Genomic DNA, 13984 nt, shown 5'->3' on the forward strand with positions numbered 1-13984 from the left:
GTCACTTGGTTTTCCTACTCCTCTTGTAATTACTACAGGGTGTCTCGCGTGTTATATTCCAACAGAAGTCTGCCAACATATTCACACTCCATTTACCACTGTACGCCTCTCCATGGTAGCTATTTGCTGGTGAAACCTTTCCCCGTGTTCGTCAGAGACCTCCCCCAAGCTGTACATTTCAGGGAAGAAGTCCAGGTGACAATGCAGGAAGTGTAACTTTAGGGACATATTACATCCCATGTTACGAAATGAAGTAATTAAGCTGCCCACAATGTCTTTGTAATCAGGTGACTTATGATTCCGTAGAAAGTTACTGCACACTTCTCGAAAGGCCTCCCAAGCCTAACTTTCCACTTCATTAAGCTTAGAAGAAAATGTAGTATCTTTAAAAACGTCTCTGATTTGAGGTCCCGTAAAAACACCTTCTTTCACCTTGGCTTCGCTAAGTCTTGGGAATAGTTTTCTGAGATGATTAAATGCTTCACCATCCCGGTTCAGGGCCTTGACGAAGATCTTCATGAGCTCTAATTTGATATGAAGGGGCGGTAAGAATATTTTCTCCGGATCCACAAGACGTTCATTAGCCACGTTCATCTCCCCTGGGACCAGTTGCTTCCTTGGCGGCCATTTTGTGATAGTGTACTGATCTTTGGCTCGACTATCCCAATGACACAAGAAGCAGCAGTGCTTTGTGTAACCTCCGTGTAAACCGGTGAGGATGGCAATAACGTTAAGGTCAGCGCATATAGATCACTGGAACTGTTCGTACTTTATTTTCTGCAATAGGTTTCGCATGTTCTCGTATGTTTTTTTCATATGTACAGCATGAGCAATAGGGATAGCTGGCTCTTCATCGCCATTGTGTAGTAACACTGCCTTAAGACTTATCCTAGAGGAATCTACGAATAGCCTCCAATCTTCAGTGTTGTAGTTCAACTTCAGTTGTCCCATAAGCGATGGAATGTCACTGCAATACACCAAATCACCATCCTTTGTAAAATTAGGAACTAGGCTCACCTCTCTTTTCCTATACATCGATATATTCACATCTTGGTGTAGTAGATTCCATTGTTGAAGTCGTGATGCAAGCAACAGGGCCTTAGACTTGGGAAGGTTTAAATCTCTGATCAGATCATTCAGCTCTTCCTGACTTATCACATGTGGTTCATTAGTGTCAGGCACTGGAGCGTAATTGGGATCTGACTGTGTACTCGAAGATTATGCAACATCCTCACAAGCAGCAGGTTCTTCATCGGATGAAACACTGCACAGAGGTATGAGTCTGGTGGTACGGGTACAGGCAGACAAACATGATGTTTCACAGGTCTTCTCGCGGAATCCAAGTTAGGATACTGTATTTTATGCTTCATGTTTTTTGAGAAACCTTTTATATTAGTCAGGCAGAAGTAACAGTCTGAAACATGATCACGGGGCTCGCCCCAAATCATAGGTACGACGAAGGGCATCGATTTATGTGTACCTTTCAACCATCCTGTAAGAAAGAGTACGCGCACACGAGTTACAACTTTGTTTCGGAGCCCAAACGCGAGCCTGGTCGCCGATTTTACACCCGAAGTGCAGATGGTAGGGATGGTAGGTAGGCTGTCTTCAAGAACGGTGAAAATGGCCTACTTTGTCCCTTGAAAATCACTTCCCCACATGTAGCAGAATGAATCTGTCGAATTGTTGCAAGTTCTCGATGAGATATTCATAATCAGCTTCTCGAAATCTATCCGGTACACCCTTTCACCCTCGTAAAAATTCAGAATTATGCAGTCCAAACAAGGAAAACACATATTAAATACGAAAAATACGATTTTTCTGTCAATTATGGAAATACCCCCCCCACACACACACACACACAAAAAAAAAAAAAAAAAAAAACACGTGCTGGAACTTTTTTCGTGCTCGAACTGGATATTCGTAATCAGCGTCTCGAAATCTATCCGGTACAACCTTTCACCCTCGTGGGAGCATTTTCATGCCGACCAGTGTAATCATTACTTTTTGCAGAAGTCGCACATAATTAGTTCATCCATGCTGAAAGTAATGTTTCTGATAGCTTCTGCGTTAGTTTGTGTTAACTAAAGAGTGCCCCCTCCCCGAAGTTTGCGATAGGCCACAAGAAGCCCATAGGCTGGATACAGGTAAGGATCCACACTTACTAGACCACGCCGTATATAGAAAGTGATGTAGTGATTCATCACCTTCTGGCTACATTTGACCATGCCTCCCAAGTTCCTCAGGGAAATTATTTTGCAGAGGCTTTGTGAACTCCTGAACCACATTCAAAAAAGAGCAGAACGAAAAAATTACCACTCCCACCGGAGAATGAACCCGGACCGCCCAGTTGGTAGACGGAGCCCGTACCGACTACGCTACGTGTCTCTTGTTAGTTTTCGTTACGTGAATGAATAACTATATAATTTATATTATAATTAACGTCAAGTACCCGATTCGCTAGGTTAAAATAAGAAAAATTAGTAATATGTTCCGTTAGTCAGTTACTTTTTATTGTTGCTGAAGCGCTTTCTGATATCGGTCATTTTCGATCATTTTTATATATCTCTTCCCCTCCCCAACTTGGGGGCTGAATTTGGATTTAAACGGCAACGGAAGTGTCACTGTTCACCCCAATGACCCAGAAAGTCATGGATTCGGTACTAATATGGGCATTTTCGATCATTTTTATATATCTCTCTCCCTTCCTGAAGTTGCACCGTCAAAGTGAAGTGATAAAAACTATCCCAGACCCAAACCTCATTTATGTTGAAAATTTGATCGGAATCGGTTGGGTGGTTCAAGAGTTATTAAAGTCACGGACATAGTTACTTTCATTTTTATGTATATATATAGATATAATTTAAAAGGTATTGAACTACATAGGAATAACGCATTTTCATGTGCATTTACTATGGAGACGGGATTTCATCCAAACATAGAGCGCGGTGAAGATAGCAATAAGGTTCCAGTAATCGCGAATTTAATCCTTACCTCCGTCCTCGGTCTGAGTAAAACCAATAACTGTAGCTAGTTAAGTGTATAAATTAGTATTAACAAATAAAAAATTGTCTAATATATATATATATATATCTGTGTTTTCCTTTTAGTTTGGTTATTCAGTGGAGATTTGTGTCTAGAGTGGAGGATCAAATGAATGCCTTTCTGGATGGATTTAACGCGCTTGTTCCTCGTACGCTTATCAAGATCTTTGATGAGCACGAATTAGAGTTGTTGATGTGCGGTATCCAGAACATTGATGTGAAAGACTGGAAACAAAATACATTGTACAAAGGAGACTATCATCCGAATCATATAGTGATACAATGGTTTTGGAGGGTAAGTATCCATATTTGTATTCTTTCTTTGTGATAATGTAGACTGCTTCTTTATCTGTATAACATATATGTGACAAAATATTAGAATTTTAGTTTATTTATAACGTTATATTTTTCTGTTACTCATGCAGGTAGTGTTGTCTTTCAATAATGAGATGCGTGCCAGATTACTTCAGTTTGTAACTGGAACATCTCGTGTGCCCATGAATGGGTTCAAAGAACTGTATGGAAGTAATGGACCTCAACAATTTACAATTGAAAAATGGGGATGCCCTGATAATTATCCAAGAGCTCATACATGGTAAGTATTGATCAATCAAGGTTTAAGTTTTTATATTATCTTAAAATTTATTTATTTATTTTTGCTGGTAGTTGCAGCATTTTGTATTTTTGCGGAGACCTTTCAAGTACCGCAGGATGTAGTTAGTGGGTATTTCAAATAGCACTAAAATACAGCAGTTATCATGTAAATTAAGGAAGTTCATTTCATGAAGTGATTAATATATCTGTTTTACAGTTGACTGCAAATCATCATGTTAATGTCGTAGAGCTTCCAGAAAACAATTATCCATGTTTTCTATGTGTTGCTTATCACGAAGAAATCTCGCTGTCTTCTTATAGAAACTGGGTTTTGTAAAGTTCGCCAAAAGTAATATTGGCTCTAGTTTTCGAGGTTCTTATCAAAGTCCAGTGAACACAAAACTCAGGAACACATTTTTCTTCTAAGCTTTCAAAATGTAATGTTTAAATACGGTTTTGAGTACAACCGCGTTAGTTAACTCAAAACAACCAAAAAGAACGTTTCTAAGTTTAGTTCCCATTCGAACTATCGATCAAGAATTTGGCAAGTACAACATAATACTAATTTTAACGAATTTGATCAACTCATTTTCCACAAGAATTTTGGTTGTTTTCAAAATTGTTTAAATTATACAGTTAACAGTTCCATATCAGAAAAAGAATTCATTTCTGAATTGTGTTCCCTTTGCGACTTTTAATCGGAAACTATATATATTAATTTTATTTAATGTGTCTATTTTACAGAGCTCATTCGTGGCTAATCGGTTAGCATACGCGCCTTTGGTGTGGGATACCCGGGTTCGATTCCCGGCGGGAGGTTAAGCGGTAGGTTCATATCATAGCCCCCCTGCTGAAAGGAACGCTAAAATCAAAATTAAATCTATTTTCCGTAAGAAAAATTATTTGCATTTATTATTTGTGTTTGATGGGAGCCACATTAGTACTGTTTCTACAAATATAGGTATTCGTAGAAATAATGCACATCATTATTCTCTCACTATTTTTTTTTTTTTTTTTTTTTTTTTTCAAATATTCCTCATTTCATGAATTAGATGAGGTTTGTTCTGGTTACCTATAGGCAAATATTTGTTGACAAAATAGAACTATTGTTAAGTGCTTCGGAAAATAGTGTCTTATTTGTGAAAACTGTTGTATTTAGTGCTAAACCATTTACGTTATATATCTTTACATGTACTTACTAATTTTAGATATGAGTCCTGCGGTACAGTCCTGAATGATAAAATATCCGATATGATAAAATATTTAGTGGAATAAACTACTTATACTGAAAAGGTCGAAAATTGTTTCTTTCTTATTCTGAGTTTGCAAAAACACAAGAAAACTGTTTAAGGTAATCTAACTCGATTATTTAGGGCGGAAAATACAGAAGATTGTATGAAAAAAAAAACCTACACAAACTGACATCTATATATTTTAGATATAATGTTTCATAATAGTTATGTGTTAGAATAAATTTTCTTAAAGCTGAGATTTGAAAGGACTGCTGTCTGTGACTGAGTTGTATTATTGTAAAAGTCGATGTGTGGATATGCATGATTCTTAAATATCGGTATACTATTCAGATCGATTATATAGTTGTTAATTTATTTGCTAAACATCTTCTCGTATGTCTTGTAGCTGTTGAATTAAATGCGTAATTTTCCCATGAATTCGGCATCTTATAGCTGTTATATGGTTCATTTTTCGACCTGATTAACATTTATTTCTATTCTGTTTGATGTAAGTAATTAGTTACTTCTATAGTTCATGTACATCAGTTGGAACGACCTTGTATAAAAATCCAAAGAGTGGAAATGCGTAATTGGGCCGAAAATCGAAACCACTTCTCCAGTTTACTTTGTCACTATGTTTATTACTGTGCTTCTCAGTTCCTCCCGTCTAACCTCCTGACCAGGGATTCTGTTTCACTTCAGAGCTCTGTGCTTAGCCATTCAGACCACATAGATTTTGTCACATCTCCTGGTGCTTAGACAACCAACTGTTTACATCAAGTGTAGATAAATCTATATTGTATTTGTGAGTTCTCAGGGAGTACAGTGCACACACTGGGCAGATAGCACAACAATACGTTCTATCACATACTCTTTACAATGCTACTATACTTCTGTAATGACGCTAGTTTTATTTTGTTCCGAGTATATTTAAAGTGAAAAATTTAGAATCGGCATTATGTGGGAACGTAGACATGTCTGAAACATTCAGTATTTAGTATTCATGCACTCACATGAAGGCCACGATGACAGTCCGAGTGATCCTCCCATCCAGGCGCTCCCCAGTGCGTCTCGGAGGCATGCCTGCTGTGGTAACTTGTTACCTATTATGCACACCAATGTACAGGATGTTCTTAAATGTTTTCCATTAATGTATAATAATATGTATTATAAGGAGACAAGAAACGTGAGCGGTTATTGAAGCAAAATATTTATCGTACGGAAAGAGAGATCGTTTTTGCTGTATGTATCTCGATCGTCTATTGTGCACGTAAATCTACGATAATATTGTGTTTAACACTACTTGTCTAGCTTATACAGATATTAGCTAATGTGTTCAGAACACAATTTACGCTACGTGTTGATCTCTATATTTCGTTTAGCAAAATGTTTAACTTCCTGTCAGTGAAACCGTGGGAGGTTGAAGAGCTAAGAATAAACCACTTTTATTCTTAGCTGCTTAGAAATACTGACTTCATTCATTCAGGTAGACAGCCAATACATACACAATCTAGCCCAAATCTTCCCGCATAGACAAATGTTTGGTACACAGCTTCTGAGCCTGGTGTATATTAATGAACATCTGTGACGGTAGGATGCTTTATGAAAAGTAGAGGAACAAATCTATTTTTCTTATATCTTCTGCAGGCGAGATTTAGTTATGAGAAAAAAGTGTTACTGGAACTCCTACTGCTGTCTCGAAAATTGTAAAAGAAGACACGATGTGTAATTTTTCTTTAATTGTTATTATTATTTTTATTATTAAAATAAACCAAGTGTATAGTCTTTAGCAGGGAACCGGATTTGATTCATGGTCCAGTCAGGGGCGGATCCAGAACCGAATTCTGGGAGGGGGGCGGTAGGTTGTCATACTTCTACTTAGAACTACTTTTAACAGTTTCAAACTCTGGGAGGGTTTTATTTATATATATAAAATAAAAAAGTTTCCCCTTCTGGGGAGGGGCGATCGCCCCTTCCCCCCGGATCCGCCACTGGGTCCAGTCGCGCTCTTTTACTCTTGAATTTCATCTAATTCTCATCTATAGAAAATATAAAGGTTGGGCCGAAGATATAGGTCGAAAAAATTACCCACGAGCGATGTGTAGATAAAAATCAACTTTTTCTTGACTTCGGCATGTACTGGAGGTGTAATCAGCAACATTTTCCCCAGGTACTCATCTTACGTTCTCGGTGAACCCCGAAGTCTCTTTTGGACGATAATATAATGGAAAAAAAGTTGTTCCCACGGGAGATCGAACCTGAGCCTTCCAGTTGGTAGGTAAACGTCTTAACCATCTATGCCACCGCATTTCCTATATAGGATGTAATATATAAAAATAACGGTTGATTCTTTATATAAGGTATCTACAGTAGCTCCATTAGTATATACACTGGATTATCCAAACAACAATTTGGCACAATCTTGGTAGTCTAAGTGGCTGAACACTGACCTCGTTTAAAAATGTGTAATTGGTCAACAAACCAGCTAGATAGCTTGCGATGAAATTGGGCTCGATTATCGGTTGAGTCGCTCATTTTCATGTTTTTTTATAATCTATAACTGGTATGATGGACACTAATCATATAGCACGTTGTAAGTATTAGAGCACCATAGTTATTGCGCTTTTATAAAGAGGAACATTGAACTATGAATGTAGTATCCTTAAGAGAAATGTTTATATATTGTTTCTTACATTCATAGATGAGAGTGAGGTTGCAGGTTTTGATATTATGTTAACGCCACCTCTACCTATCGAACCATTTTCATTACTTCTTTGGAACATAATACTCACTGAAGGTGTTCTAAAACATTTCCATCGAAGTTTCATATAACTCCGAAATACTATTTTCTTCAACAGTGTAGAACTTTTGTTTCCGACTTGATCATCACAGTTTTGTTGTTAATAAAAATGAACTATTACTCTTGAATTTGTGGAACCACAATTCTGTATTTGCAATTAATTAGCTTTATTCAGCTAAAATTCACATTGAAATTTTATTGTAGTTAATGTAGTTTACTGTATAACTAATAATCAATGTTCTTGTATGATTTTTTAGCTTTAACAGACTGGATCTTCCCCCGTACAAAAGCTACCAACAGTTAAGAGAAAAGTTAGTGAAAGCAATTGAAGGATCCCAAGGATTTGCCGGAGTTGATTAACCACTGTGCCACTAGTTTCTGTGTATATTTGCTTTTTGATATGTAAGATATTGTAAATATTATATATAAATTGATAATAAGCAAGGGTTTTATTGAATTGATAATCTGACACACTTTTAAGTATTATCTTTGTTGATCTTTAAATGTACGTTGTATGTAGATTGTGGAGATTTGTACAGAAATTCTTTCCGCTGTGGTTATGCTCTTGTTCCCTGTAATATTAATTCTTGTATAGAAATCCTGCTTTTTTTCAGGATGATTTATTTTATAATATTGCTATCGGCAATTTTGAATGAAATGAACAGGAATTTATTAAAATGTAATAATAATTTATCAATTTGTTTATATTACAATATCGTTTCCCCCTATGTTAAGGGTTCACATAGCATTTAGTTTCCGAAGTCGGAACAAAATAATAGTGTATTTTATGCCTACAGGATATTAGTTTAGTTCTACGCCTTACAGAAAACTAGCATGTTATTGCGCGTGAGAGTATGTTGAATTCTGAGAAATCAGTGTTTGAGGTGGGTTTATTTCAATCAGTGTTAAATATTCAATGATAACCAATTTGTTGCAATAAATAATATACTAGTTTCGTGCATGTAGATAATGTAGACAGTCTTATAATAGATTAATATTCTATTGTGTTTAATACGAAAATCAATGATGTTTTCAGTATTTAATGTGAAGAGTTCTGGCGAAGGAAGAAGAAAGAAGAAAAAACATCTGGTTGAAATTAGGGTCAGTGTTTTTGGAATCCACGATAGAGTCATAGAACTTTCTCAGAATTATGAGTATTGGTTTTCTATCTTTCTTTCCGTGTACTTTTCATATATTATACAGTTTTGCTATGCAGTATATCCTAAATGTTTGGAGTAAAACTTAAATCTACAAGTCTGATTCTCGATTCTACACATTTGTTATGAAGCCCTATTATTGAAATTAATATCCATACTTTTTATTTTATGTTCAGTTTGAGTTTAGTGTTTCTCATGCCCATATACATGATATTGTTGTTCCTTTATTAATAATTTGCATTATACATATATATCATTGTTTGTGAGTAGTCATTTGTGTGATAATTTCAGTGAAAATTTTCCGATAGTCTACAGGATAGAATTATGATGAGTTTTTCCTTTTTACTTCAATTTCTCTTATTCTGAAATGAGGAATCGTTTAAATTATTAGTATTTTTCTGACCAGAATATGCACTTCTTTATTAAAAATAAAGTATTTCGTAACAGTTTCCATAACGTAACGTTATCTTCCTCAGACGTTACTATGTGTGTTCATATTAATGTAGGTAATAGAGACATCATAATCACTATTTTCTTAATCAGTGTAGAACCCTTGTTTCCGATTATGATGTCTCTATTACCTACATTAATATAAACATAAATATTAACGTCTGAGGAAGATAACGTTACGTTATGTGTTACGAAATACTTTATTTTTAATAAAGAACTGCATATTCTGGTCAGAAAATATTAATTATTTAAATAATTATTCCAGAGTCAACATAAAAGAAGTTAAATGGAGGCAATCGTATCTAAGTAATATATATATATATATATATATATATATATATTAGACTGTCACTACTCCGGTAGATACGAGACCAGATTTCCATATCATAGAGTAGTCTAAAAAATAAATAAAACAAATAATTAAAATACAAACAGTAGGTGTACTGTGCAGTACGTGTGTTTATTACAAAATTACAAATAAAGCAAGAAAATAAACGTAATTCAGTATGAACATGAAATACAGTATGTGATGTGAGAAAAAAATGAAATTTTTCTAATTGATGTGTCCCTAGTTACCCTTGTTTAAATGTCTCATATTCAGTTAGCTTTATTTCATAGGGTTTCATGATCAAATTTCGTGTTTTTTGTTGTTTTTTTTTTCAGCTTCTTATATTATCAAAATTCAATATGATAACTATAAGTAATAAGTAAATTAACCCAGATAGTATGTGATTTCAAGTGGGGCATTGCAGCAGAAAAACACAACAGGAAACCATTACAGTGAAGACATTAAGCGTATACATGATGTTATGCGTAAGAAACTAGGCATTGCAATACTACCATTTGCGCCTTTGTGCTTGTTATTTAATATTCTATTTTAGGATATTACAAAATGCCAATTAATAAAATTACTTTTTATGCATCACATACACACAAACATATAAAAATGGATTTTGTATAATATGAATCAATCTTCAAATATTATTTTCAATTTCTTTCAATATGATCACTTTTTTCCTGTTGTATTCAAATATTCTTAAATCTAAGGATGAAAAAGTTACATCACTTCGGTATCCGTATCATGTATTCCCCAGTCCACACCCTCCAGCTGTGCTGTCGGGCATCGAAGTTTGTTTTGTTAAAGAGTTTCTATATTTTTTTTAGTCTGCAATTTATGGCATAATGTTCAAGAAATGTTTTCAATTAATAATTTGGCAATGTGGCGCAGTGGCTCAGTGGTAGAGCGTTCACCTCCGGTGCTTGGAGTCCCTGGTTCGATCCCAGCTCGCGCCGTGTGGACTTCGTGGTGGACAAACACCGTGCTCGTGGGTTTTCTCGGGGTTCTCCCGTTTCTTCTCACTTTCTTCATTCCACCATTTCATTCATTTCTCATTATCATCGTCTCCTTTAGCCTAACCGGCATAACCGTGGAACATAAAACTAAAGATTTCATTTCATTTTTGGCAATGTGGCTTCAAAACATTTATGATTTGAACACACATTCACGCTTAAAATGTAAATCGAAGATTTTGGTGTGCGCTGAGTTTTTAGAGGACGGTGTTTAAGATCACTTACCTTAAGTCGTGTTCCTGATAATATATCAGTGCCATAACAAACGAAATCGTAATAATTTAATACTCCCAATCTCTGAATTCAGAAATGCTGTTTCGAGACGAAGAAACATGCATCTTTAAAGTACGCTCTATTCCCCACTGGTGGTACTTGCCTTAGATAGGAAGCCGTGGAGTGGTTCGGATTCTACTGTAAACAGTAGGTCCTGTCTCTTATAGCCTCAGTGCTGAAAATGGATTAAACACAATCAGTCAATCAATCGACTCACATTTAAAAACGTAAATTTGAACATTTAGAATAGATATGATCTGTGCTTAGTTCCTTATTTCTCACCTCTTGCGTTGTGCGTAAGGTCAGAATATTAGGCAGTTGCCTGATACGGGGAACGACAACATTTAGGAAGGTTCAGAAAACAATTCGTTGGCACGACTCTATTTTCTTCCATTCGGTATTATTGTTGCCCATAACGTTTTCGGAATGACCACAGTAGTTTTGTGTTGCATTTTACGGAAATAATTATGGTTTTGAAGGTACAAAGCTGGTCAGTAAGATGGTGTCTACCATCGTAACTAGCTTCTCGGAGTTCTGCTTATCCTGGCAGAGGACCTATTTTCAAGACATCAGATGATTGTTAGAAGTGTATCTTTGAGAGAATGGCCACGTGATTTTTTTCTCGTTTCTGTTATGAAACTTCTACTTGACAAACACTCTTGAAGCTTTAGTTGATAACTAGTATTTGCATCTTATTTTAAACTTGCATTAGTCGAAGAACAATTTTCAATTAATATATCAAATAATTAAATAAATCCAAAGATTTGTTTTTCTGTTTTCAAGCGCTTGGATTTCATGGTTAACATAATTACTGTAGGTAGTATACATTGAAACAAAAATATTTGTCTGAATATATTATATCTGTACTAGTTTGTTCATATGTGACTTATTTCCTTCATTCCTACTTCCTAGTACTTGTTGCTTCAACATATGTAATTTATGCTCTTGTTTCCCAGTGGTTAATTGTAATACATGTATTTGTAACGTGAAATCCCACCTCAAATACTGACAGTCTCCGATTTGTTTAAGAAAATAAATATATATTTTTGATCATTGTGATTTATTTCCATGATGATGTGAACTTTTGATATACATTTTTTTGGTGATAGAATCATTCTACTGTATCGTTGTATTCGTGGTCGGGTGAGAAAAATATGAGCCATGTGTACAACGTTTATTCTTCTTTTCTTTCTTTTTTCCTGATCGATTTGTTTAAATGCATTCATTGTAAAAATCAATTGCGCTGCTGCATATAGTACTTTGTAATTATATGTAATAACAGTTCTTCGAAGATGTACATTGTGATAATTTCGAGAGAGAAAAATGTGATAAAATGAAGTTTACTGTTACCGTGGGGTTTGGGAAGGGTGTGGCTCTGTATTTGTTTCTCTTTCTTTAACAATTCTGCCACGTATCAGATTAAGATTACCTGCCATAATAAGGTGCGGCCATTATAATTATCAGATGCTGTTTAAAACAAATTACTTGATATTAGATGTAGATTCTGAACAATTGTTCAGCCAATGTTGGTAAGGAAAATCGAAATATCTTAAAGTATTCTGCAAATGATACTCTATAATAATATTTCAAATTAAAGTACTTAAGAACTGTTTTGAGCCATATATTCGACTTTGCTTGTTTTATAATATGGCTGTACATTTATACTCTTTTTATAATATTCAAATGTGACATAATAATGATAATAAAAAAAGCTTGCTACATGATTGTTTTATTTTGAAAAACCCTCTATTAATTTTGAATGTGTGCATTTATAAAAAATATAGAATTCTTCACTAACTAAAGCCGTACTCATCCAAAAACACCCAGAAGGCAAGTCTTATCGTAATCGTTTCAGCAAAGAGTTATTGCCGCCTTCAGCACGGGTCCTTGCTAAGTCCAATTACCAGCAAAGTGAAAATCGAATAAAATTAAAACGAGTGAGACTTCAAATCTATATTTCATTAATTATTAAACGCTACAGGAAACAGTTTCGTTCAGGATATAGGAGATCCACATATTTACACGAAGAATAAAAGAAAAAAATACTTACGGAAATGCATAATTATTTTTACAGTAAAGGATAGTTGGTAGCGGTGTGCAGGGTAGTTACGAGCCAGGAAATATCAGGGAACTTTTCTAAGAATCAGGGAATTTCGATTAGCTAAGATAGAATATTTTAACACTTTGACTGCTACGATATTTGTTGACCGTTATCATCTCTGCGCCACTGGCAACGGTTCGCCAGTAATACCGTAAATACGCGCGTAATTTTCGCCCTCGCATAATTTTCGCATCCCAATTTTGAAGGGCATTTTCTGTATATTTTATTTTCCTCGCGTAATTTGCGCACGCGGAAACTTTTTGTGAAACAACATTTTTCCAGGAATCAATTACGGTAGCTAATGAACAATTGGCAACGCAGCAAAGCTATTGTTGTAAGGTAAGAAAGCACACGACCTCTTAATCAATTTTTTAATGTTATTTTTCTACAAATTTAGAATTAGTTGTTTGTTGTCAATTCTTGCTACAAAAAACTGTGTACCGGTATTTTCGTGTTATTTTGACTCATCTGATTTTTTTCTCCCGCATAATTTACGCACCCTTGTTTCAAAACAACTTTTTTCGTCTAAAAAAGTGCGAAAATTACGCGAGTAAATACGGTATTTTGTTTTCGCCTTTGTTTAAGGCGCATAAATGTACGATTTTCTTCGTGTATGGTTTTGCATATACGTGACGTGGATATTAAATTTTGTTTTCTACGCTTTATGTATGTAATTGAATTAACACTTATAAAACAAACGCGACAGAAGTGAAATTTACTGTGTGTGTGTGGAAAATCGTACACGCGGCGCTGCACGAGACATCCCTTGTCTGAACTGAGTAGACCATAGATGGAACGATATATACAACATTTCAAGTAAAACGTAAAATTAATGGACAATATTTATTTATATTTTATTACATTATTTTTATTTTTGTTCGTTTTCAGTTTACACAATTTCACCTTTAAGAAGATTAGCAGTCTTTTAAAGAACCTAAATAGGATCTCAACAGGTGTTCATTAGGGATGTTTACATTACTTCG

The 13984-nt window shown here is 35.1% G+C and overlaps 1 protein-coding gene across 7 annotated transcripts in view; it reads left to right on the top strand.

The window, feature by feature from the left end:
• The window catches only part of Nedd4 (E3 ubiquitin-protein ligase Nedd4), a 123932-nt gene extending 113287 nt beyond the window's left edge, over positions 1-10645 (top strand). For all 7 annotated transcript variants that reach the window (XM_081748175.1, XM_081748177.1, XM_081748181.1 and 4 more), the window contains 3 exons: positions 3111-3339; positions 3470-3639; positions 7928-10645. In XM_081748175.1, the coding sequence (XP_081604301.1) occupies positions 3111-3339; positions 3470-3639; positions 7928-8030 (502 nt within the window). In that variant the 3' untranslated portion in view covers positions 8031-10645. The remainder of the gene's footprint in view (positions 1-3110; positions 3340-3469; positions 3640-7927) is intronic.
• Positions 10646-13984: the final 3339 nt, after the last annotated feature.

Source organism: Thermobia domestica, chromosome 2 (assembly GCF_964235325.1).
Source record: "Thermobia domestica chromosome 2, izTheDome1.hap1.1, whole genome shotgun sequence".
NCBI lineage: Eukaryota > Metazoa > Arthropoda > Insecta > Zygentoma > Lepismatidae > Thermobia > Thermobia domestica.